We start from the raw sequence: 27964 nt of genomic DNA on the forward strand, positions 1-27964 counted from the left end.
GCATATGAACTCACCTCTTGCAGGTGAGAAGATGCAGTCGGCAACTGCACACGTGTCAGAGGGGGTGAGTGTCAGTCTCGGCTCTCCTCAACCAGGGAGGAGGTCAACATCAGCAGAGAGGAAGCGTAATGCAATCGGGTAATTGGATACGGCTAGATTAAGAGGAAATTTGGTGAAAATGCCAAAAGAAGAAAAAAAAAAACAGACTGCATTTAGATTTAATCACATAACTTGATTAATTTATTTCAGATTAATTTATTTACCTTATTAATTTATTTAATTTATTCAGCTCAAAAATTGCTCGAGATTCTTCTCTGGCACTATACTGTACATTCAGGCAAAGAAATCAAACTCCTATATGATAAGGAAAGAATTATATTTTCACTAAATGTACCTTCTGCGAACAGGTGTATACAGTGGTACCTTGAAACTCATCGGCAATTGGTTCTGGAAGTGGCGTTGAGTTTAAAAGGCGTTGAATTTCAAGGTATTTTTTTTTCCATAAGGATGTATGGGAAACCTGTTAATGTGGAACTACATATATTGCTAACTGTATATCAGAATATGTTTTTTTACCACTTTTTATCATTTACTAAGTACCATGTACTGGCCAACACTACATGTGTCTCTAGTCTAGTCTCCTTTAATTACTTTTTAGATTAGAAATGTCCTTTGTATTTATTGTACTGTTTTTATCAGCACTGTGTATATTGTATTGTCTTGCACTTTTTGTTGTATGTTGCACCCTGTGTTGTGTCCTGGAGGAACGTTGTTTTGTTTCAGTATGTACCTGTATATAGCTGAAATGACAATAAAGCCTCTCTTGAACTTGAACTATTGATATTTTAGTCTAATGTAAAAAAAAGCGGAGTTGTTTTAACACTTATACACTGACAATACCACAAATATAACAAAACACCAAAATGCAATTGCAAAACAGTTAACAATCAATAAAAACTGCCATTATTCAATACATGTGTGCCTTTGTGGATATGAAGCTCTGTCAGACTCATGTTCATACACATGAAATTTGCTCCTCCCCCATTCCTTCACGTCAGTCTGAGAAAAAGCAAACTGCATCACTGAGTTAAAGTCAGAACCGACTCTTTTCAAACGAATCATTCATTGGAATCGAATCCGGGAGCTGGTGAAGATTCATTGGTTCAAGCCTTGATAAACAGCTATATAAACCAATCAGAGTTTCCGAATTCAAATTTTGGGCGGAATTTAGTTGTTCCTCTAATCCAAAGCAATATATGCTGTGTTTTTTTTTTTTTTTTTTTTATTTCTCCAATGTGTGTCATTTAGGTGAGCTGGCAATGAAAAACTCTCTCTTCATTGGTTTTCGTTAGTTAGATGGACAAACACAGTTGGATATGGATTTATATATTCTGGAAATATTCTGGAAACATACAAGATGGCCACCAAGAAGAAAAACAAGTGGATTATATCTCTAATTCAACAACACATATATAAAGATTTGGTCTTAGTTTGAAGAATAGAAGCCCAGGTAAGCAGCGTTTATGATTTTATGCTGCTGTGTGGTTGATCTGTGTCGCGGTGCTGCTGTTTACCGTTTTGCAATGATAGCAAAGCATTATCAAATATTGAACTTTTTCGGGATTTTTAATGCTCATTTATCTGAAGTAAAACGAACAGCGTAAATGTGATTGTGAGATTCTGCTGGTTTGTTTGATGTAAATATTGTCAATATTAATACTTTGATGATGTTTTACTGCACCGCTCAAGCAGAGCACCAAACAAAGCAACTGTTGCACACATGTCGAGTTTAAGGGAAACGCCGAGCTTATGGGTACACATTTCATGATGAAGGGTGTCAAGTTTTTTGAGTTTAGGGGATGTCGAGTTTCAAAGTACCACTGTATAAATAAATATCTAAAATGCATGATAACACGTAAATTTTGTGACATCAGTTTGGGGATAATTCTTTTAATTTGTCATCATGTTTTTATATGCACATAGCAAGGTCCATAAATCTCCATGAAAACCCATGAGCAGAATTAGTGTGCTAATTGCAAGCCAGGCCTTCTTATCCAACAATAATGCCTAACCTTACAATTTCTCTTTTGACTACATAGAGAAGATCTGGTGTCCACATAATTTTGGCCATATAGTGGCTGTTCACTGCTTTGGATTCAGTTGTTTGTGTGCTTTACACCACATCAGTAGATGCTTGACATGGCACATGATAGTAACCCAATTTATGAAATGAATCACAATAAGTACATAGCCTGTTGTTTTCAGAAGCAGTTTGGGATGTCGTAGTGAGTATTGCAAACAGGAACCAATAACATTTACCAATTTTAGAGTTCAGTGGTTCTTTCACATTAGCTTATGTGCTATTGCTGCTAAAGACATTACTGTTTTTAATACATCTAATTCTACTACAAATGTTTGTCATGTCCAGTTCTTATCTGAAAGAGCTGCTGTGACTGCAGGTCTTTATTTTTGTCAAGCAGGAATTGCACCTGATTTTACTGTTTATTTTATTTGTTTAGATCTTTAAATAGCAACAGACTAAAACCAGGACGTATGTTTATTCATTTCTGTTGGGATGTGCTTTTAATTTTGTTTAATGCAAAATGTCTTTGTATGATTCTAGCTGGACCACGCTGACTGCCAAACTCCTTTCAAAGTCTTAATTTATACTTTCGGTACATTCCACAGCTACAGTTAGAAAGATTAAACCGCACCAAGAAAGGTAAGCAGCCACCACTAGCCTCAGTGTACATTACTTAAGAAAGAGTGTTTAGAGGTTGAAGCTTTCCCCTAAGAAAAGATTTTGCACTAAAATAAGTGAATAAAAATCACATCCCCAGCCTTTAAGCAGCAAACTATTGAGCCTTTAGAGCCCTAAGAAAGAACAGAAGTGAATTAAGTAAATTTAGAGGATCAAATTGCTTTTTCGCCCAGGAGAAAGCATTTCAGCTATGCACAGACTTTGTCAGAAGCTGTCAGATAACAACCACAGAAACCCAGCAGACTGTAATCTCACTGTCAAGGAAAGCTCTCATTGGGCCACAAGCCCCTTTTTGTTGCCACTGACATGCTGTTTTTACCCTGTGAAAACTGCACCAGGATTAAACGTGTTCTCCTCTATTCCATAAAACGCAGCAAGATTGCTTGCAGGTGGTATAAACAGAGGGGAAACCTCATTAATGTGCTGACTCATAATCATCATTAAACACCGAACCATGAAAAACTTCAATTTTTTCACAGACTCTTAAATTTTTATAGTTTTTCTGTTCTGAAATTACCTGATGTTTGACTGCAGTGAAAGACTGTAGTGGTTTAGTAATCACACTCTGGATGAATAATGATGAGATTCAGCAATCAGTGATGGAAAAACAGTCAAGAAGATGTGCAGGGAGATGACTTTGGATCATGTTTCTGGGGTGAGAGTCAGAATGAAGACTTAAATGAAGAGTCTGGGAAGATTTACAGACCTTATATTTCAGCACTGCAGGATTAAGAATCCCCCACAGCTGGTAAAAAAAAGAAGAAGAAGAAAAAAAAAATCATCAGCATTGCACACTGTGGTTCCTTTATGTACTAACTATTGGTATGGTTTACCGTACTGCAGTTCTCAACACAAAACACATTATATTACAAATACTTAAATAGTATGTGTATTAAAATATACAGTACATTGTTTAGTATGCTTATACAGTGTATCACAAAAGTGAGTACACCCCTCACATTTCTGCAGATATTTAAGTATATCTTTTCATGGGACAACACTGACAAAATGACACTTTGACACAATGAAAAGTAGTCTGTGTGCAGCTTATATAACAGTGTAAATTTATTCTTCCCTCAAAATAACTCAATATACAGCCATTAATGTCTAAACCACCGGCAACAAAAGTGAGTACACCCCTTAGTGAAAGTTCCTGAAGTGTCAATATTTTGTGTGGCCATCATTATTTCCCAGAACTGCCTTAACTCTCCTGGGCATGGAGTTTACCAGAGCTTCACAGGTTGCCACTGGAATGCTTTTCCACTCCTCCATGACGACATCACGGAGCTGGCGGATATTCGAGACTTTGCGCTCCTCCACCTTCCGCTTGAGGATGCCCCAAAGATGTTCTATTGGGTTTAGGTCTGGAGACATGCTTGGCCAGTCCATCACCTTTACCCTCAGCCTCTTCAATAAAGCAGTGGTCATCTTAGAGGTGTGTTTGGGGTCATTATCATGCTGGAACACTGCCCTGCGACCCAGTTTCCGGAGGGAGGGGATCATGCTCTGCTTCAGTATTTCACAGTACATATTGGAGTTCATGTGTCCCTCAATGAAATGTAACTCCCCAACACCTGCTGCACTCATGCAGCCCCAGACCATGGCATTCCCACCACCATGCTTGACTGTAGGCATGACACACTTATCTTTGTACTCCTCACCTGATTGCCACCACACATGCTTGAGACCATCTGAACCAAACAAATTAATCTTGGTCTCATCAGACCATAGGACATGTTTCCAGTAATCCATGTCCTTTGTTGACATGTCTTCAGCAAACTGTTTGCGGGCTTTCTTGTGTAGAGACTTCAGAAGAGGCTTCCTTCTGGGGTGACAGCCATGCAGACCAATTTGATGTAGTGTGCGGCGTATGGTCTGAGCACTGACAGGCTGACCCCCCACCTTTTCAATCTCTGCAGCAATGCTGACAGCACTCCTGCGCCTATCTTTCAAAGACAGCAGTTGGATGTGACGCTGATCACGTGCACTCAGCTTCTTTGGACGACCAACGCGAGGTCTGTTCTGAGTGGACCCTGCTCTTTTAAAACACTGGATGATCTTGGCCACTGTGCTGCAGCCTAGTTTCAGGGTGTTGGCAATCTTCTTGTAGCCTTGGCCATCTTCATGTAGCGCAACAATTCGTCTTTTAGGATCCTCAGAGAGTTCTTTGCCATGAGGTGCCATGTTGGAACTTTCAGTGACCAGTATGAGAGAGTGTGAGAGCTGTACTACTAAATTGAACACACCTGCTCCCTATGCACACCTGAGACCTAGTAACACTAACAAATCACATAACATTTTGGAGGGAAAATGACAAGCAGTGCTCAATTTGGACATTTAGGGGTATAGTCTCTTAGGGGTGTACTCACTTTTGTTGCCGGTGGTTTAGACATTAATGGCTGTATATTGAGTTATTTTGAGGGAAGAATAAATTTACACTGTTATATAAGCTGCACACAGACTACTTTTCATTGTGTCAAAGTGTCATTTTGTCAGTGTTGTCCCATGAAAAGATATACTTAAATATCTGCAGAAATGTGAGGGGTGTACTTACTTTTGTGATACACTGTATTTACTGCTAACCTACTGCTGGAACTATACATACACTATATGGCTCAAAGTATGTGAACACCCACTCTTATTAATGCATACAGGTGTATGTTACAACCATTGCTATTACCATTGCTATTACAGTACTGAGCAAAAGTTTTAGGCAGGTATAGAAAAAATGCTGCAAAGTAAGAGTGCTTTCAGAAATGAAGTGGTTAACAAAATGCAACTTGAATAAACAAAAGAGAAATCTAAATAAAACAACATTTGATGCGACCACCCTTTGCCTTTATAAAAATTAATACATGAAATCAGTTATATGCTTTCATAATGTAGAATGACAATAAATACTTGATTTGAAGTTTGGAATGAAGGAACTCCAGTGGCCTGCACATTGAACACCTTTGGGATGAAATGAAGGTTAATCGCAAACGAGGCCTTGTTGTTAAGCATTAAATGCTTCTTTAACTAAATAGGCACAGAATCCAGTATAAAAGTCCTCACAGAAGATGATGATATACAGTATATTAATAATGTTCTTGTGCTCATATAATGTGTTTACTCCTAATAAATACTCAAATCTATGAATAAACAGCTAATCACCAATAAACAATGTTAGCTCACTAACAGTGTTGTCTTGGGTAGACATAGCATTTTAGTGTTGTAGTCTCAGTTCAAATAATATGTTCAACAGATGCTAATTATGTAATTCAACTACATTAAACACGTGTAACAGACACCCTCATACAGAGTGACAGAAGTGCTTAGGAAAGCATTCTGCACTGCATACAATTGTACAATGTACATGTTCACTGCCAATAATGTCATACATTAAGCATCTAGGACAGGGGTGTCAAACTCATTTTCACCGAGGGCCATGTCTGGATGCCCTCAAAGGGTCGATTGTAACCTATCCTGCTGTGACTGCAGTCTGCTCTTTAAGTCTTGGACAATTTGTTGTTTTTCTTGGAGGCTAAATTCTGTGTTATAAAACGGATAGTTCCGGTCCTAAAATCTGATTGGCTGAGCCGCGTTCGAAGCCGTTGTAAAATCCCCGATAAACGCACACCTATGACCACCTCACATCATTCCATATTAATACGCCACTGAATAGAGAAAGTTAATGTTATTTTCGCCCTCACGTTGCCTAGCAACACTGTTAATCGAACTATTTTGCGTCGCGGAAGAATGCTTTATTGTAAGTTTATACACAATAAATACATTTATGATTAAACATTGTTGTATTTATTATATTTTATGTTGACCGCCGTTTTATAAAAGCAATAAGCCACTCGAGACCGTACGTTACTGTTACGATTTTAGCACGGGGAAAGAAGTTTTAGGCACTCCGCTTCGCGTCGTGCCAAAAACGTCATCCCCGTGCTAAAATCACAGTAACGTACGGCCTCTCGTGGCTTATTGCTTTATTTGGTGTCAAAAAGCCAAATTTACGCTGTATATTTATAATGTACACCAATCAGGCATAACATTATGACTACCTTACTACTATTGTGTTGGTTCCCCTTTTGCTGCCCCATACGCAACAAACTGCAATGCACTGTGTATCTGACACCTTTCTATCAGGACCAGCATTAACTTCTTCAGCAATTTGAACTACAGTATCTCGTCTGTTGGATCGGACCACAAGGGCCAGCATTCGCTCCCCACGTGCATCAATAAGCCTTGGTCGCCCATGACCCTGTAGCCGGTTTACCACTGTTTCTTCTTTAGACCACTTTTCATAGATACTGACCAATGCAGACTGGGAACACCCCACAAGAGCTGCAGTTTTGGAGATGCTCTGACCCAGTCGTCTAGCCATCAGAATTGGCCCTCGTCAAACTCGCTCAAATCCTTGCCCATTTTCCCTGCTTCTAACACATCAACTTGCTGCCTAATATATCCCACCCACTAACAGGTGCCGTGATGAAGAGATAATCAGTGTTATTCACTTCACCTGTCAGTGGTCATAATGTTATGCCTAGTTGATGTATATCTACATTTATATGGTACTCCTTTATCACAGACACAAGAGACGTACCGGTTTTTCTTCTTGAAGCACAAACTTGTATTCACTTTCCCATCTTTCATTGAATCCCCTTCCTTCTGCTTCAATTTTCTCTTCTTGTACACTAAGGGAGTATTTGTAAATATTTCTCAACATCACTTGTTGGAAAACCGCCTCAGTTAAACACTAATGTGGAAACACTGCCATCTACTGGCAGGATGTGGTCACTTTGGGTCACAAAATCGGCATACATTGTGGGAGATGCAGTTGATGTAAAATTTTACAGTGTATTTTGAGACAATCATACGTCTTTTAAGCTCTCGCGGACCACATAAAATGATATTGACACGTGATCTAGGATATAATCAGGAATACGGCTTAATCTTAAAAATGCATTGAGTAGAATTTTGGCTCTAGTGGTTATAAGATGAACTACAACATAGGGTGTAGTTCTACATAACTACAAACCTAGGGAGCTGCCTTGCTGTCTTACTGTCTACATAGGCAGCTGCCTTAGTAGAGAGGATTCTAATAAGTCAATGACTTATAAGGCAGGTTATTCGAACGCGCTACTTAGACAGCGATTCCATCGGGTTTTGCATTTCGCGTTTAGCATCTTGCCATTAAAACCAATAAACTGAGGTAGCACAGCACGCTAACGTCAATATAACATCTTTCTTCATGTACCGATAATAATTAAATTTCCTGACAAGCCCGAACTTGCAAATAAAAACACTCGGTACAAGTTTATACAAGTTAAAAATCAGTAATATTTTATTTACGTTTGAAAATAACTCCATTCGTTTCTCCGCCCCGTCAGCCATGTTTATTTTTCTGTGAGAGAAGTGCACCCGATCCGCAATGAATTCTGGGATTGCCTTGATCACCAAGGCAGCGTCGGAAGCTCACTCGTTCTTGAGCCAAAATAACGTTGAAATAATAAGATGCCTCAGAAGTGGAGATTTTAAGGCATCTAGGATTTCGAACAGCCTCCTTCTCGGGAGCGCGCACAGGATGACGTAAAATGCTGTCTATGTAGACAGCTCCCTAGCTTTTCGAACACACCCATAGTGTAATAAAATGCTAGTTTTTTGTCTTATGATACCCTTGCTTTGATCACATTGTTTCACATTGTCTGGACACAACAAAACACTCATTTAACAACCATACAAATGTATCTATTGCAACTTTCACAAAACATAAGACTGGTATAAAACTCAGAATAGACAATAATTGAAAATCTTTATTGCGTACATGCACATTTAATTAATTAATTAATTATTAATTCATTGGCAATGACACCAAGACATTGAGCTGTTTTTTTAAAGATCTTAAAGAAATGTCTGGAAAGCAGCTTTCTTTAGGTAAAGAGTCAGACTTTAGAAATCCTTCCCCCACTCTTTCCAGGCATTTGTTCTCCAGCTTGAATACAGCAGTTTGATTATATGCTTTATTAAGTGCCAGAGTGTTTGGGATAAGTCAAAGCAGATGTCACCACAAAGACTGTTATTACAGTGTTTTAGAGCCGAGTGTATCTAGCGGGTGTGTCCTGACCTTGGTTCTTCTGCCTACAGCACACTATACACAATACAATGTGCTGGAGAAGAAGTGCTGTGCGACGTGTGAAATACACACCTGGTTATAGATAAACCAACATGCATACTTGACACAAGTATGTAAACATCAATGACAATGCAAACAGACTCAGTGCATGTGCACATCCTGTTGTATACAGATGTTCTATGTGTTCTTATGTTTCTGTTACATTATAAACTAGGGTGAAGATATTTTGTTTTCAATAAAGAGGACAAAGGGGAATAATGGTAGTACAAGGCAGAGTGATGGGAGAGACTATAGGGGTTCAGGTTATTATCTCACCTTGTATATGGCTGGTGGTGCTGAAGGGAGGGGGGGTTGGTAGAAAGTCCATAAGCAAGTAGTATTTTATGAAATTAACTAAAAGATAACCCATTTAACCTGTTAAAATGTCTTAGAAATATAATAATAATAAAAATAATAATAATAATTTGATTTGACTTTTACCACATATGACACAACTTTGCTTCTTTTTATGACCAAAAAATTTAATACATTGATGTAAAGATCCAATAAACCAGCCACTAGGGAACACAAGCCAGTGTATCTTTTGTGCTGGTCCCAAGCCCGGGTAAATGGTGAGGGTTGTGTCAGGAAGGGCATCCGACGTAAAACACTTTGCCAAAACTAACATGCGAGTTCATCTAAGAGATAACATACCGGATCGGTCGAGGCCCGGGTTAACAACGACTGCCACTGGTGCTGTTGACAAACAGGGTGCCGGTGGAAATTGTGCTACTGTTAGTCGAAGAACGCGAGGAGGGAAACGTGTCAGGAGACAGAAAGAGAGGAGGAAAGTCAAGAGTGTAGGACTGAGGGTGGCAACTCTAAATGTGGGGACAATGACGGGCAAAGGTAGAGAGCTGGCTGACATGATGCAGAGAAGGAAGGTAGACGTTTTATGTGTTCAAGAGACCAAGTGGAAGGGCAGCAAGGCTCACAGCATTGGAGCAGGGTTTAAACTGTTTTACCATGGTGTGGATAGAAAGAGAAATGGAGTAGGGGTGGTCTTGAAAGAGGAGTTAGCAAAGAACGTAGTAAAGGTGAAAAGAGTGTCAGATAGGGTGATGTGTCTGAAGGTAGAGGTAGAAGGTCTGATGTTGAATGTTGTCAGTGGTTATGCTCCACAGGTTGGTTTTGAGAAAGAGGAAAAAGAGAAGTTCTGGAAGGATCTAGATGAAGTGATAGAGAGTATTCCCAAGGAGGAGAGAGTGGTGATCGGAGCAAACCTAAATGGACATGTTGGTGAAGGAAACAGAGGAGATGAGGAAGTGATGGGTAGGTTTGGTGTCAAGGAAAGGAACCAGGAAGGACAGATGGTGCCAAGAGGATGGAAATGGCTGTAGTCAACACCTATTTCCAAAAATGGGAGGAACATAGGGTGACATATAAGAGTGGAGGAAGGAGTTCACAAGTAGACTACATTCTGTGTAGAAGAGGAAACCTGACAGAGATTGGGGACTGTAAGGTCGTGGCAGGGGAGAGCGTGGCTAGACAGCATCGGATGGTGGTGTGTAGAATGACTGTTGTTGTGAAGAAGAGAAAAAGAATCAAATCAGAGAAGAAGACCAAATGGTGGAAGCTGAGGAAGGAAGAATGTGGTGAAGAGTTCAGAGAGGAGCTGGTAAAGGCTCTGGGTGGTAAGAAAGAGCTTCCAGATGACTGGGCTATTACAGCAACGGTGATTAGAGAGACAGGTAGGAAGGTACTTGGTGTGGCATCTGGAGAGAGAAAAGATGATAAGGAAACCTGGTGGTGGAATAGTGAAGTGCAGGAAGCGATTCAGAGGAAGAAGTTAGCCAAGAAGAAATGGGACATTGACAGGACTGACGAAAGTAGACAGGAATATAAGGAGATGAAACGTAAGGCAAAAAGAGAGGTAGCAAAGGCAAAGCAGAAGGCGTATGAGGAGTTGTATGGGAGGTTGGACACTTAAGAAGGTGAGAAAGACTTGTATAGATTGGCCAGACAGAGGAATCAGGCTGGAAAGGATGTGCAGCAGGTTAGACTTGTCAAAGATAAGAATGGTAATGTTCTAACAAGTGAGGAGAGTGTGATGGGAAGATGGAAGGAGTACTTTGAGGAGCTTATGAATGAAGAGAATGAAAGGGAAAGAAGAGTAGAGGTCATAGGAACGGTGGATCAGGAAGTAGGAAAGATCAGTGAGAATGAAGTTTGGAAAGCTTTGAAGAGGATGAAGAAAGGAAAGACAGTTGGACCTGATGACATACCAGTGGAAGTATGGAAATGTCTAGGTGAGATGGCAGTGAGGTTTTTGACTCAATTATTCAATGGCATTGTTGAGAGTGAGAAAATGCCGGAGGAATGGAGGAGAAGTGTGCTGGTGCCCATTTTTAAGAACAAGGGTGATGTACAGAGTTGTAACTACAGGGGAATTAAGTTGATGAGCCACACAATGAAGATCTGGGAGAGTGTTGTGGAAGCTAGACTTAGAAAAGAGGTAACTATTTGTGAGCAGCAGTATGGTTTCATGCCAAGAAAGAGTACCACAGATGCCATCTTTGCTTTGAGGATGCTGATGGAGAAGTACAGAGAGGGTCAGAAAGAACTTCATTGTGTCTTTGTCGATTTAGAAAAAGCGTATGACAGAGTGCCAAGGGAGGAGCTGTGGTGTTGTATGAGGAAATCTGGAGTAGTGGAGAAGTATGTCAGACTGGTACAGGACATGTATGAGGACAGCAGGACAGTGGTGAGATGTGCTGTAGGAGTGACAGATAGCTTCAAGGTGGAGGTGGGACTACATCAAGGATCGGCTCTGAGCCCCTTCTTATTTGCTTTGGTGATGGACCGACTAACAGATGAGGTCAGGCAGGAATCCCCATGGACTATGATGTTTGCAGATGATATTGTGATCTGTGGTGAGAACAAGGAACAGGTGAAAGATAACTTGGAGAGGTGGAGATATGCACTTGAAAGAAGAGGAATGAAAGTCAGCCGTAGCAAGACAGAGTACATGTGTGTGAATGGGAGAGAGACAGGTGGAATAGTCAGGCTACAAGGAGCAGAAGTCACAAAGGTGAAGGACTTCAAGTACTTAGGGTCGACTGTCCAGGAAAATGGGGAGTGTGGTAAAGAGGTCAAGAAGAGAGTCCAGGCAGGATGGAGTGGATGGAGAAAAGTTTCAGGAGTGATTTGTGACAAAAGGGTGACAGCAAAGGTCAAAGGAAAAGTTTACAAGACAGTGGTGAGACCAGCTATGTTGTATGGTTTGGAGACAGTGGCATTGACAAAAAGACAGGAGAAAGAACTGGAAGTGGCAGAACTGAAGATGTTGAGGTTCTCCTTGGGAGTGACAAGGATGGATAAGTTTAGGAATGAGATAATCAGAGGTACAGCACAGGTTAAACAACTAGGAGATAAAGTTAGAGAGGCCAGACTGAGATGGTTTGGACATGTCCAGAGGAGGGACAGCGGGTATATTGGTAGAAGGATGTTAGAAATGCAGCTGCCAGAAAAAAGACAAAGAGGAAGGCCAAAGAGGAGATATATGGATGCAGTTAGAGAGGACATGGAAGTAGTTGGGGTGAGGACAGAGGACGCAGTGGACAGAGTGAGATAGAGGAGGATGACTCGCTGTGGCGACCCCTGAAAAGGGAAAAGCCGAGAGAAGAAGAAGAAGAAGAAGATGTAAAGATCCAATATTACATCTAGACACTTTACCCTCCATCCAATAGTATACTCTCCTGAAGATGTCTGTAATTATAATTATAATTTAATTAAGTTAATAAGGCCTAAAATATTAGCAATATGCATTAAATTTGTATCCTATACACAAACGCCCCTCAGTGACACCAAGTGATTCATTGGTTTTGGGACATTTAGGATGTTTACATTACGCTGTGTTCCTATGCCATGCACTACTGTCACCAAGCAAGCTGCAGCTCTATGTGTGAATGTTGCTGTGGTGTTTAGGAGACTGATTGAGAAGCAGTTTGATTAATGGTTACACGTTGGGCATGTCTGTAATTGACCAGTCATGGCCCATAATGAAGAGTAAAGCAATACAAGGACACACACAGCGTATGATTAATGTACACCGATCAGCCATAACATTAAAACCACCTCCTTGTTTCTACACTCACTGTCCATTTTATCAGCTCCACTTACCATATAGAAGCACTTTGTAGTTCTACAATTACTGACTGTTTCTCTACATACTTTTTTAGCCTGCTTTCACCCGGTTCTTCAATGGTCAGGACCCCCACAGGACCACCACAGAGCAAGTATTATTTGGATGGTGGATCATTCAGTGACACTGACATGGTGGTGGTGTGTTAGTGTGTGTTGTGCTGGTACGAGTGGATCAGACACAGCAGCGCTGCTGGAGTTTTTAGATACCATCTCCACTCACTGTCCACTCTATTAGACACTCCTACCTAGTTGGTCCACCTTGTAGATGTAAAGTCAGAAACGATCGCTCATCTATTGCTGCTGTCTGAGTTGGTCATCTTCTAGACATCAGTGGTCACAGGACGCTGCCCACAGGGTGCTGTTGGCTGGATATTTTAGGTTGGTGGACTATTCTCAGTCCAGCAGTGTCAGTAAGGTGTTTAAAAACTCCATCAGCACTGCTGGGTCTGATCCACTCATACCAGCACAACACACACTAACACACCACCACCATGTCATTGTCACTGCAGTGCTGAGAATGATCCACCACCTAAATAATACCTGCTCTGTGGTGGTCCTGACCATTGAAGAACAGCATGGAAGGGGGCTAACAAAGCATGCAGATGGACTACAGTCAGTATTTGTAGAACTTCAAAGTGCTTCTATATGGTAAGCGGAGCTGATAAAATGTGTTGAAACAAGGAGGTGGTCATAATGTTAAGCCTGATCGGTGTATGTTAACAAAGCAAAACAAAATAATCCAACAGATGTATTTTTAAATCGTAAAAATAGGGCATGTTCCTGACAAAGGACATTTGGTCACCCTATATAAAGCTGCTCAAAAGGGCATTAGACTTACTTGCATACCAGCCCCATAGCTGTTTACACTAGTACCTGACATTTCCTGTGTAAGTGTAGAACTAATGAAGTGCTACAGTATAAAGGTGTTGTATTATCAAACTAGCTCTGGTGAGGCAAGATTTAAAGTTTTTACTTTGCATTATGATTTGCATCCTAACACAGCGAATTGAAATGACATGTAGAATTGATTTTGCATAGCTGAAAGTATTTGCATTTATATATTTGTATTTGGTAGCTTGGGCGGCATGGTGGCTAAGTGGGTAGCACTGTCGATCCCCAGGTGGGGTGGTCTGGGTTCTTTCTGTGTGGAGTTTGCATGTTCTCCCCGTGTCTGCATAGGTTTACTCCGGGTGCTCCGGTTTCCTCCCACAGTCCAAAGACATGCAAGTGAGGTGAATTGAAGATACTAAATTGTCCATGACTGTGTTCCATATAACCTTGTGAACTGATGAATCTTGTGTAATAAGTAACTACCGTTCCTGTCATGAATGTAACCAAAAGTGTAAAACATGACGTTAAAATCCTAAACTCTAAACTAACATAAAACTAACTTACTTTGTTCACACTCGCTTTCATTAATGTTTGCACAGACAATAAATAGTATATACTGCATGTAAATCAAATTTGGCTACTATTAAAAAAATCCCACTTATATCCTACTGTGATAAATGCAAATTATTATAAATATCTACTAGTTAGTCTGCCAGTCTGCTGTCTTGGAGAAAAATAAGGGCAAGTTTGCATTTACAGAAGGGTATCAAATTAAAGGAGAATGAAGAATTAATAAGTTGAGAAATGTAACAAGTGCAGATGTTCCAGACAGGTGTACGGAATGATGCAATTATGCAATTAACATCCTACCAATTTCTGTGGCATGTTCAAAATGCTAAGTAGGTTCTTTTAAGTATATTCAGACAAGATATTCTTTAACATGTTATCTAAGAGTGAAGATTTCATGTGTGGCATACACCAAAAGAACAGTACATGCCCAAATGATTGAGGCCTACATTTAGGGGGTCAGGAGGATCTATTCTGCTTTTGGGGTCCAGAGTTTAGGTCCACATGTCTTTCCACAAGGCCAGTCGATACATTGTAATTGTAAGTCTTTCAGTTATGTGTACTATCTTTATCCTTTTATACTTTTTGTACAATTCAAAATACTTGTAAAGTCAATGTCAAGGTCCTTTCAAGCTATTTTGGTGTCTTGCACTGGCCCGACACTTTGTTTTTGTTTATTTTTCTATAATGTGTCATCCATCTGTAAATGAATATTCATGCTCTTGGTCATTCTCATGAGGGTTACAGTCTAGAGGTTCATATTACAATGTAAATATATTTATCATTTTGTGGTATTCATTTAGTGATTCATTTATTTATTCCTTTTGATTAACCACTAAATCCTGATCACAGTAGCTGTGGGTCTGATCCCACCCTTAAACGCTGAACAAGGCCCTAGCCAGGGTGCCAACCTATTACAGGCCAACATGTGAAAATTTAATTACCTCCACCTTGGAGCAATCCACATTCTTAGGTGTTTTTGAGGTACCTTCAGGGGTATTGTCTCATATTCCATAACTGAGTATCATTATAAAAATGCTGATTTAGCTTCAATTTTATTTTGAGCATTAGGAATGTGTGACTTGTTATGGCTCTCTTGTTACCACTCATTAAAACTTTTATAAGAAACAGACATTCAGTCTCATTTGTTTACATTTTAGCCATGTAAATACAGTCCACAAGAGTGAGCCCTGTGTTGTTTAATATACGCTGAGTATATCCTCACAGTACCTGCTTAACCTCTGCCCAATACCGAGTGAGAGAGACTAAGTAATGTTTAGTGTGATGGTATCTTTGCCAGAAAGCATATAAGCGGATGTGTGATTAGTCATTTTCTAACTAAACCACTTTGGCCCAAAATTAAATAAATAAAGAATTCTTATGTAGAACAGAAGTTGTGAGCATGTGGAGAGGTGCTCTAGTGGTACAGCAGTCCTATGCATTAACCCACGACTGCTGAGCTACAGATTCGATAATCAGCTGTGCTATCGAATGGCTGGGCACCTACACAGACAGGATTGTTGGGAGGGGGTTCCTCATTCCTTATTTCTGCTGCAATTACGGCCTCTGCTGGCTGGTCGAAGGCACCTCCACAGAGATGAGGAATAATAGAAAGCAGTACGTGACTCTTCGTATGTGATACTGCCTAATCTGCTTAGGTCCACATCTCTCCCTAAAGAGTCAATAGAAGAAGAATGCCTTTATTTGTCATGTATACATATACAGACGTACAGTACAAAAAAATTATTTCTTCACGCATTCCATCTTATTTGGAAGCTGGGGTCAGAGTGCAGGGTCAAACGGGGTCACGGCACCCCTGGAGCAGAGAGGGTTAAGGTCCTTGCTCAATGGCCCAACAGTGGCTGCATGAACAGAGCTGGGATTCAAATTCAGTTCAACTGAACTTCAGTTGATAGCCCAAAGCTCTGCCCACTAGGCTACCACTGTCCCACACCAGATGTACTTTTACTGTCTAGATGTACTTTTAATATAGTGTAATTGTACATTATATACTGATGTGTACTCTTTTAATAATATCTTTCATATTAATTACTGCTGCAGCTGTGGCCTCTGCTGGCTGGCTAAAGGCACCTGCACAGAGATGGTGAATAATGGATAGTAGTGCATGACTCTCTGTATTAGATACTCCTCTTTGTGTGAACGCATCTCTGGCAGGTGAAAAGAATTGCTTTTGCAACTGTACATACCAGAGGGGGCATTTGTTATGATGCTTTTTGGTCAGCGTAGGGATCTGCAGCAGTGACGGTAGCATAGAGCTGGGTAATTTAATACGGCCAGATTTGGTGAAAAAGGACAAATGCATAAATCGAGTATATAAAAGAAGTTGATAGTTAATACAAAGACTAAATCCTTCATGACAATAGCAGTTATTATCTGTATTTATTTGGTTTATATTTGGATTTCCTGAAGATTTCCCTGTTAACTTCTTATTTCCAAAAACATGTTAGTAAGTGAAGTACTGAATTAATATTATTACAATGGTCATATGTCTTCTTTTAAATACTGATGTGAGGATTTAGATAGGGTTTAGATCTTTGCATGACTTTATTATTGTACAGTAACACAAATGTAAGTAGTACTACTTCACTACAACTAACTAAAACTAAAAAAATGTAAAAGGCTTACACATTTTGTATTTTAATTGACAGTGATCCTCAGGGATTTCACTTTCATTTTGGGACAGTACGTGCGGTAGGCTACAAAAATATGATGATATACAGCAATGCAACCTTTTGGCAGAACTTGAATTGTAACAAGCCTAAGATTATAAAAATTGTTTCAAATATATAAAATCTAAATCATAAAAAGCTCCTATTCAGATTGAATGCTTTATACATAGCAAATAACACAATTGTATTGTTTATCCTGCTCTATATGCCAAAAAGCAATGTAAGTAATCAGAAAAAGTGTGACTTTATGGAGCAGCTACCAAAAAGTATTAACATGTAACATCACATTCAGGAACATTTGATCTTTCATATATGTAGATAGAAACAAAAAAAGCACTTGGGTGGCACAGGGGTAAAACATGCAAGCCCACCAGTAGTCCAAATCTCAGCTCTGCTATCAGATGGCCAAGTGCCAGACAGACACACGATTGGCTGTGTGTCTGTAAGGGAGGGACAATGGCTAAAACAGGATTCCTTGTTGCTGATGTAAGGGCAGCCTCTGCTGACCGGTCGAGGCACCTGCATGGGGGGCAGCTGATCATGAATGGTAGGCAGTGCATGACTCTGCATGCAATACTGCTCTCTCTGACAGGGGAAAAGGTGCACATGCCTGAGGGGGCAATCGTTAGGTAAAGATGCTTCTTGATTAAAGTAGTGGTTTGGAGGAAGCAAACAGCTGGGTAACTGGATACAGCCAAATTTGGGGGAAAAAAGAAAAAAAAATGCATAGATCAAGTATAAAAAAGAATAATAAATGTATATGTAGTATTTACAGAGCCTTAACTGTAGTTGATACAAAGACTAAATCTTCCAGATAATAGCAATTATTACCTAATTTAAGATTTGGTTTTTATTTGGTTTATTTTTGGAATTCTTGTAGATATCCCTGTTAACTCATAAATCCCCGAAAACATGCTAGTACGATAAGCATTTTAAACACTCTCAGAAAAGCTGATTCTCACAATTTCTCAGAACCTTGAGCTATAACACAAGTTTAAAAGTGAAACTGTGAGGAAAATCCAGATAAACACAGATACATGTGGAGCTTTCAGAATGAATTTGACGATTATTCCACACAAATGCAGATTTATCTCGTATTCGCACTTCAAAGACATTTTACCGCACTGCTCAAGTCGAGTGCTGAACAAAGCAGCAGTCGCACACAAGTTTAAGGGAAACTTTAAGTTTAAGGGTACAAATTTCTCGACGCAGGGTGTTGAATTTCAAAGATTTTGAGTTACAAGGTACCACTGTATTAATATTAATGAAATGGCATATGTTTTCCTTTTGAATTCTGATGTGAGGATTTTCTTGATGGTTCCGAAAAAGGAAACACAAAAAAACTTAAACTCATTAAAAAAAAGCATGTATTAAAAGACATGCATTTTTCAGATCCCTTATTGTACTTCATGGGCAATATGGCCTAAAGATTAAGAAAATACAGTTTGCTTTTATTTTATTATTTCAAGTATTAGAACATTAAATGAAGAAATCAGGGTACAGCCTTGTTCTTGTAGGTTTGTGGGGCATTTTAGGACCTCTTTAATGTATGTTCAATATACACTATGTAAAAAAGAAATACATTAAAGTGTGTGTGTGTGTGTGTGTGTGTGTGTGTGTGTGTGTGTGTGTGTGTGTGTCTGCTGCACCTGCGCTATGTTAAGTAGCTTTGCAATAATGAGCTGCAGGTGCACACAGGTCACCTGCTGTCGGTTTGTTTGTTTGTTTTTTGGCATCAGCTGCAGTAATTTTTCATGCATCTTTTATTCACCAATTAACTTTGCTTCAAGGCTGCAATAACACAACAGTTCACAACACAAAATGGTGCTTTATAAAACTACTTAACAGCACCCATCACACTTTTTTTCCTCCCCACTATCCCACGCTTTTATTACCCACCCAAAGCCAGCTACCTGATTATTATTCATTATTATAATGTTTTAATTAGCATTCTGAAATTAGAGAAAACCCAGACTGAATCTGGCTTTTCAGGTGTTACACAAAACTCAGTCAGAGAGCTAAAGGAACACTAGCATCTTTTTTCTCTAGTCAATACATCTGTGGCATATCAGCATATTAAAAGGAACAACAATTACTACAACAGAATATTCATTCATTCATGCATTCATTCATTTATTGTCTGTTTTACCACCACGTTATCCCGGTCAGGGTAGCGCTGGGTCTGATTCATTGGGCGAAAGGCGGGGAACACCCCGGACACCCTGCTAGTCCATCACAGGGCACACACACTTTTTAGGCCAATTATTAACACTACACATTCAACACTACACAATCACTATGAAACAGAACCACTAAACAAAAATCATTGGTCTCTATTGAGAAAATAAGATTTGTGTGTGTAAACAGGCAAACCACTGTAATTTTAACTTGACCTTAAACACAGACCCTATAACTGTTAATGTAAAAGATATTTATATTAACTAAGATGAAATTACTGATTAGAAATGTTTAATGAATTATAGTAGATGAAGAATTCTGTCTCACAATTCTCAATTGCTAATTAATTAATTAAATTAGTTTTTTATGTTTTACTTGGCCAATGTCATAATTACTGGGTGCAATGCAGTAACATACCTTAGACTGAATGTCAATCAACTGCGGGGCCTCAGCCATCATGTTTGTTTATTAGGATTTTAATGTCATCGTTTACACTCCAATTCACCTCACTTGCATGTCTTTGGACTGTGGGAGGAAACCGGAGCACCCGGAGGAAACCCACACAGACACGGAGAGAACATGCAAACTCCACACAGAAAGTACCCGGACCACCCCACCTGGGGATCGAACCCAGAACCTTCTTACTGTGAGGCCACAGTGCTATCCACTTAGCCACCGTGCTTCCCTAGCCATCATGTCTGCATGTACTGTAGATGCCAGACTGGCCATTAGCACCACCTGTGATATGAAGTCCTGACATTATAGTTCCTACTTGGTCCATATAGTTTCAAGAATAATGTGTAGATACACATTAAGATAAAATCTAAAATAAATAATACGGTTTTGGAGGCTCGCTTCTCCCTGCCTGCACATGACATTTCACTATCAGCAAGTTATAACTCATCTAATTTACTGAAAGTGAAATTTGCAATAAAGTTTGCTATTGTGTCATCTGCTCCTGTATTAATGTTACTTTACTGTAGGCTGTAAACAAGATCTATGAACTTGTTTATTTTTTCTGTTAAAAGAGGGAGGCATCTTCATGACACTTTAACACTAAAATGAATTATTGAACATAGCCTCATCGCTTTGCTCATTATTTATACTCTACTAAACATCTCTGCTGTCTTTGACTTTCTCCACTTTGCATCCATAATGGTCATTCTATCATCTGTAACAGTAAATGGTGGCATTGAAAACAAGCCGACTACTGCATAGTTTTACTATTAGTTTTTACTATTACTGAGGGTTTCAGCTTCAAACTTGTTTATTTATTCATCTATTGTAAATGTATTTGTACTTTGAAAACTGCTTTTGTGCTTTCATAGTAACTCAGTTTCAGCTTAACTGATTTTCAGGCTTTTGTTCTCTGATTTTTAGTACTTGGAGGGAAAATGAATGAATGCAATGTCATTGTCAATAATTGTGGCAAAATGGCAGGTTTTGCTGGGAAACCACATCAGTCAAAGCAACTTTACAGAATCCAGGACCAACAGACCAAAAACCCCAGTTGAGCAAGCTGAGGGTGACGGTGGCAAAGAAAAACCTCCTTAAAAATACAGGAAGAAACCTTGAGAGGAACCAGACTCAGCAGGAACCCCCACTCTCCTTGGGTGGCCTGGTGAATCATTTGAATAAATAGGATTCACACAAATCATACATACACAAAATCTAATTAAACTAAGAGTTATAACTAGCAAAAAATTAATAATGTAAACAATTGGAGTTCATTATTCAGTCCAGTCTGTGATAAAGGCCATTTTTGGTGCAAACACGTCAGGTTCCCGTCATATCTATCAGGAGCAGCGTTGTTGGCACGACAGTCTCGACTTGCAGGATTCAACCTTGGACGGGTAAACAGGTTTCCGTCAGAAACACCTCTGGGTAAAACAACAGAAAATGTAGTTACAATGTGAAAACGTTAAGAGTAAAGTGTCAGTTTTACAGAGAGTAGCATGAGACTCTGGCACCTCTACCGTCATCAAACCTGAGTGATCAAGGAAAATTTTGAAAATGCTACATTGCACACCCTGCCACACCCTGATCAGCATTATTCCCCAACTCTGCGCAGGCACCATCAATCAGCCAGTTATGAGGAACTCTGGTCTGGCTTATCCCACCCTGAACAACAGCCAATCGTTTTTCATGTGGCCGCCCAGCCTAGCCTGATGACAGAGCTGAGATTTAATATGATGTATTCGAAATTCCAGCTCTGGTGTGCTAGCATGTTTTAATTATTTTTTTTTATTATTAAATGTATCCATTCTTCCTTACTTTGCTTTGTACTTTCTTCACCTTAGTGGCTCTATAGAACAACACATGGACAGTTGGTGAGTTTTTGCTCTTTTCTGATCTCATAGTGCTACTTTACATGCCCATGGTAAAAAAGTGCTATGAGTTGCCTGGAAGAGAAGCCCTAAATAGGCTTGTTATGTGTAACACAAAACTGTAAAGAAATACTCTAGCATTTCTTAACCTAGTCCCTCTCTACCATATATGCAGCAGATTGGCAAATAGAACAGAACAACAACGCTAACAACAAAATTTTTTATATAAATGTAGGTACAATATGTATTTTTGTACATTTAAAGTGAAAGTCTTGGTTTTGTGCAAACCTTCAATGAGCACATTTAGATGGTTGTCAAAAACAGGTGTTTCTATGTGGAAAAGTGAACATCTCTAATTTTGTTTATCTCTGATTTATCAGTGTTATTTGTACATGCTTGCGGAGTAAATCTGCCTGTAACCTGTGGCTTCCTGTCCTATAGGTCTGTGCGACCCAAAGCAAAAACAGTAGCAAGCTAGGCCACTTCTGGATAAATTTGTGCCTCTCTTTTTAATGGACTTGAAAGAATTTCAGAATAAGTCTATTCACAAGCCCATGTGGAAACATTTGCCATTTTCTCCATTAATGTATAAATTTCTTGTAGATAAAAAGTTGGCACACGGCAGCCGCTCCTGTGTCCCTGACGTATGCAGAGACCCCTCTGGTTTTAATAACACAACACAGTGCCAGATGTCAGGTCCATTGATTTGGCACATGTTCTTGCTTACACACACACACACACACACACTCACACACATACACACTAACACACTCATACCTGTAATCAATCTCTATCTGTCGACTAGCATTGTCATGGTGGAGTCTGAAATAACGGGCAGAGATAAGTGCTGGTGTTGCCACATATTTGGCTAATATAGTGATTAATTACCCATTCTAATAGATTTTTTAAAGCAATGCTGGGATATTCTCAGATTACTAAAACTTGAACTGATTGATTACCTTTAAATAAGGTTCCAGCAGCTGGTCATAATCAATGGGCAATTTGGGCAATTTGGGCAATTTGTTAGTGTCTGAAAATGATTTTTAATATTTGAAAGAGGCCTTTCTACCAAACAATAAATCAATTTTTGCAAGATTATGCAGCTGGTTATGTACAAATGTGATTTACCACTACCACTCCAAGTGGCACATACCTAAAAAATGAAATCAATCATGTGTCAGATAAATGTGGCTAATGGGCATTATGAAGTGCAGGATGAAAGAAAACCCATTTTAAAGACAGCACAATAGCGTGTGTCACATTTATAATGAGCCAATTTCATGGCTTGTTACAAAATGTTAGATTACATCTGTGGTCAGATCAGAAGCGCTGATAGGCAAGTTTGTGTGTGTCTGTGTGCACTCATCTGGCCATGCTTACAACCATGATGAAATGAAAACACCAAGTTGACGATGGTGGTCAACGGTCAACCTTTGTTTCGTTTTTTTCCACTTTTGTACACCGGACAACCATAACATTAAAACCACCACCTTGTTTCTACACTCACTGTCTATTTTATCAGCTCCACTTACCATATAGAAGCACTTTGTTTTTCTACAATTACTGACTGTAGTCCATCTGTTTCTCTGCATGCTTTGTTAGCCCCCTTTCAGTGATGTTCTTCAACAGTCAGGACTCTCGCAGGACCACTACATAGTAAGTATTATTTGGGTGGTGGATCATTCTCAGCACTGCAGTGACACTGACATGGTGGTGGTGTGTTAGTGTGTGTTGTGCTGGTATGAGTGGATGAGACACAGCAATGCTAATGGAGTTTTTAAACACCTCACTGTCACTGCTGGACTGAGAATAGTCCACCAACCAAAAATATATTCAGCCAACAGCGCCCCATGGGCAGCGTTCTGTGACCACTGACGAAGGTCTAGAAGATGACCAACTCAAACAGCAGCAATAGATGAGCGATCGTCTCTGACTTTACATCTACAAGGTGGACCAGCTAGATAGGAGTGTCTAATAGAGTGGACAGTGAGTGGACATGGTATTTAAAAACTCCAGCAGCGCTGCTGTGCCTGATCCACTCATACCAGCACAACACACACTAACACACCACCACCATGTCAGTGTCACTGCAGTGCTGAGAATGATCCACCACCCAAATAATACCTGCTCTGTGGTGGTCCTGTGGGGGTCTTGACCATTAAAGAACAGGGTGAAAGCAGGCTAAAACAGTATGTAGAGAAACAGATTGACTACAGTCAGTAATTGTAGAACTACAAAGTGCTTCTATATGGTAAGTGGAGCTGATAAAATGGACATTGAGTGTAGAAACAAGGAGGTGGTTTTAATGTTGGCATATACGTATATAAACACGCTGATAGGTGAATAAACTTTGCTATATTGTCACTACTAACAGAGTTTATGAGTTTGTAATGCCATGTGATGGATTGGCATCCTGTCCAGGGTCCATCGATGCCTTGCACCTTGTACTTCTGGGATACGCTTCAGATCTATCTGAACCACAACCATGCTGACAAAAAGCTGCAAAGGGGAAAAACATATTAACAGGTTAGTAAGGAACCCAATATATTGACCCTTTATTCAACTGCCTGAAGTATAAAGAAAAGATTTCCAATGTTTTGACTGACCAATTTACACTGATTAGGCATAACATTATGACCACCTCCCTTATATTGTGTTGGTCCCACTTTTGCTGTCAAAACAGCCCTGACCCATCGAGACATGGACTCTGTTAGCAGCAGATCCTTTAACTCCTGTAAGTTGTGAGATGGGGCCACCATGGATCAGACTTGTTTGTCCAGCACATCCCACAGATGCTTGATTGGATTGAGATCTGGGAAATTTGGAGGCCAGGTCAACACCTCAGACTCGTTGTTGTGCTCCTCAAACCATTCCTGAACCATTTTTTGCTTTGTGGCAGGGCGCATTATCCTGCTGAAAGAGGCCACAGACAACTTCAGCTGTCCAAGAGTCTTTGGTCATTATTGTCTAATTCTAAATGTCTTTGTCTTTGCAAGTTTCAGGTTACAACTCTGGATTCAGAAGGCTGCATTTCTTGATGCAGACTGTATTAAGTGAAAACGGTTTTCCGAAATACAGCTGAGCCCATGTGGCTATATTTATCACAGTAGTATACCAGTTTCTCATGCAGTGCAGTCTGAGGGCTTAAAGGTCAAACATATTCAACAGTGGTTTTACAACTCTGGATTCAGAAGGCTGCATTTCTTGATGCGGACTGTATTAGGTGAAAACGGTTTTCCGAAATACAGCTGAGTCCATGTGGTTATATTTATCACAGTAGTTTGAAAGTGCTTGCAGTCATGCAGTGCAGTCTGAGGGCTTAAAGGTCAAACATATTTAACAGTGGTTTTAGGCCTTGCCCTACATAAACTGAGATTTCTCCAGAATCTCTAAATCTTTATACAATATTATGTATGGTGGATAATAATGAACCAAAATTATTGACAATTATTTTATGATGTTTTTTACAAAGTGGTGAACTACGACCAATATGCTTGCAAAGACTAACTCTTTAGTGAATGCACCTTTTATACCAGGGGTGTCAAACTTATTTTCACCAAGGGCCACATCAGCATTATGGTGGCCCTCATAGGGCCGATTGTAACGTATTCTGCTATGATTGCAGTCTGCCTTTTAAGTCTTGGACAATTTATTGTTTTTCTTGGAGGCTAAATTATGTATTTTGTGTCAAAATGCCAAATTTATACTGTATATTTATAATGTATATCTACATTTATATTGTACTCCTTTACCACAGACATGGCCTCATAACACAAGAGACGTACCGGTTTTTCTTCTTGAATGCACAAACTTGTATTCACTTTCCCATCTTTCATTAAATTTCCTCCTTCTGCTTTAATTTTCTCTTCTCGTACATTTTGGGATTATTTGTAAATATTTCTCAACATCACTTGTTGGAAAACCGCCTCAGTTAAACGCTGATGTGGAAACACTGCCATCGAGTGGTGGGATGCGGTCACTTTGCGGGTCACAAAATCGGCATGCATTGTGGGAGATGCAGTTTATGTACGATTTTACAGTGTATTTTAAGACAATCATACGTCTTTTAAGCTCTTGCGGGCCACATAAAATGACGTGGCAGGCCGGATTTAGCCCTTGAGTTTGACACATGTTTTATACTCAATCATGATACTCTCACCTGTTACCAATTCACTGCTTATTGTAGAATGTTTTAAAACGTAACTTACATATTCTATAAACTCACATTCTCCCTTGCTCTTGCTTTTTTGTTGCAGAATATACAAATTCAACATTGTATATACGGTCAGTGAAAATACTTTTGGCAGATAAATAAAGGAATTAATAAATAAAAGATTCTGGTTTGTACTGCATTTTACGAAATGTTACAGTTTCTTCAGAAATAGGGCTTGTACATTCTACATTTGTGTGGGTCTGGTAACAACTGCCAGGTTACCACTGTTGGGCCCTTGAGTAGGCCCCTAACCCTCAATTGGTTAGACAATATACTGTCACTACTGTAAAGCGCTTTGGATAAAAGCGTCTGCTAAATGCAAAAATGTAAAAAGTCACTACTGTGTGTAGGGCACTTGTAGCCTAGCGTTTAAGGTACTGGACTAGTAAGCAAAATGTTGCTGGTTCAAACCCCACCACTGCCAGGTTGTCACTGTTGCCCTTAACCCTCAATTGCTTAGGTTGTATACTGTAAGTCGCTGTGGATAAAAGCGTCTGCTAAATGCCGAAAATGTAAATGTAATTAGTAGTATACATGCCATTTTGAACACAGCATGTCTAGGAGACGAGCCTTCTAGACCGATAATGGTCACACCCATTAACCTGACTTTCAGTGTACGCTGAGCAGGTAAGCAATATTTATTTCAATTAAAAAAGAATAAAGCTATGCTAGACTAACCACTCTCGCTTCAGTTCATACAATACCACCATGGTTAGAACTCACATGTTGCTGTCTGTTTAAAATTCTCCCCTATAATCATTTACAAAAGAACTAATAATAACACAAATGGAAAACAAACACCCAAACAAAATCATAACATATGAATGAACTAGATTTATGCCAAGCATAATGGCATTCAGTCTACTGTGAGAAATGACATTTGTTCCATGTTTGTTTTGTCTATGATGTAATTGGAAGCAGGACTGGGAGCTGAGGGAGGAAACACATGGCAGAGACAGTAAGTGTTTTAGCCCAGTGGTTGTGCCTCACTCCATGTCTGCAGTGTTTTCTGTCCACTTGCATCACATCATGGACCTGCTGCTCGCAGAACGATCCATTTCTGGTTTTGTGGTTCTGCCATGAGTGAAATATCAGTTACAGATGACACATTTATACTGCATGTCCACACATCCTAATGAAAACAAATGTGTGCATAATTCACTATTGTTTAAAATTCACAAATACTGGCAAATGTTTCAAACGTCTGCAGTTTTCTCAGCCAAAACAGTTCACTGTTTATTGTTTTACCAGTTGCACAATTACTGCTGTAAACTGTATAATTATTTAACAAAGACAAATCTTACCCTCACAGTCCATGTTTGTTAAACTGAAATTGAATAATAACAGCGTTAATATTAATTAATTAATTTTCACATTTTATCCATTGTAGGGTCACAGTGAGTCCAGCGTCACTTATAACCACTGGGACTGAAATTTACCCTAAAAAGGAGGCTGATACATCACATATCCTGACACAGTTCACTTTCTGCATGTTTCTTCATGGGGGAAACCTAAGCAGTTTTGCATATTCCCTCTGTGTGTGTGTGTGATTGGTTTTCCTCTGAGGTACTACAGTTTCCTGATTCATGATACCACCCACCAAAATATGCAAAAGGTGTAATTAAATAAGCGTGTGTGTGTATAACAGGCATTTTAACTTCATTTTAATGAAATACGTTTAGTGATGGATAAAAATTCTGTAGGTGCTCTACGTAGCAGTATTTTTTTTTCTTACTTTTGACCTACTAGATGCATGTAATTATGCAATTAGTTTTAATTATACTGCTTAAACAACCTATTGTTATTATATTTAATTTGTTGTTATTGAAGACATTGGTTCCTTGCCTTTCCATTAATGATCAGTCCACTTAACTACCGCAAAGGATAATGATGTGTAGTGTTAAGTGATAGGGTGATATTTTTCAGGTAAACCTTTTAGAACTAATGAAACCTAATTCTGTTTTGGGTCATTATTTGAATGTACATTAATTTATCAAGTAATTAAAACTTTTAAAACTGCTAAATCAACCAGTACTAAAATTGTTTATCTAACCAGTCTTTCCATTGTTATATTGATTCATGATCAAAGTA

The 27964-nt window shown here is 39.4% G+C and overlaps 1 protein-coding gene across 1 annotated transcript in view; it reads left to right on the forward strand.

Annotated features, from left to right (window-relative positions):
• The window catches only part of LOC134312279 (nuclear factor 1 B-type), a 145331-nt gene extending 117981 nt beyond the window's left edge, over positions 1-27350 (forward strand). The window contains exons 11-12 of the mRNA XM_062994108.1: positions 26795-26831; positions 27264-27350. Of these exons, the coding sequence (XP_062850178.1) occupies positions 26795-26831; positions 27264-27274 (48 nt within the window). The 3' untranslated portion in view covers positions 27275-27350. The remainder of the gene's footprint in view (positions 1-26794; positions 26832-27263) is intronic.
• Positions 27351-27964: the final 614 nt, after the last annotated feature.

The sequence above is a fragment of the Trichomycterus rosablanca genome, chromosome 4 (assembly GCF_030014385.1).
Source record: "Trichomycterus rosablanca isolate fTriRos1 chromosome 4, fTriRos1.hap1, whole genome shotgun sequence".
Taxonomy (NCBI): Eukaryota; Metazoa; Chordata; class Actinopteri; order Siluriformes; family Trichomycteridae; genus Trichomycterus; species Trichomycterus rosablanca.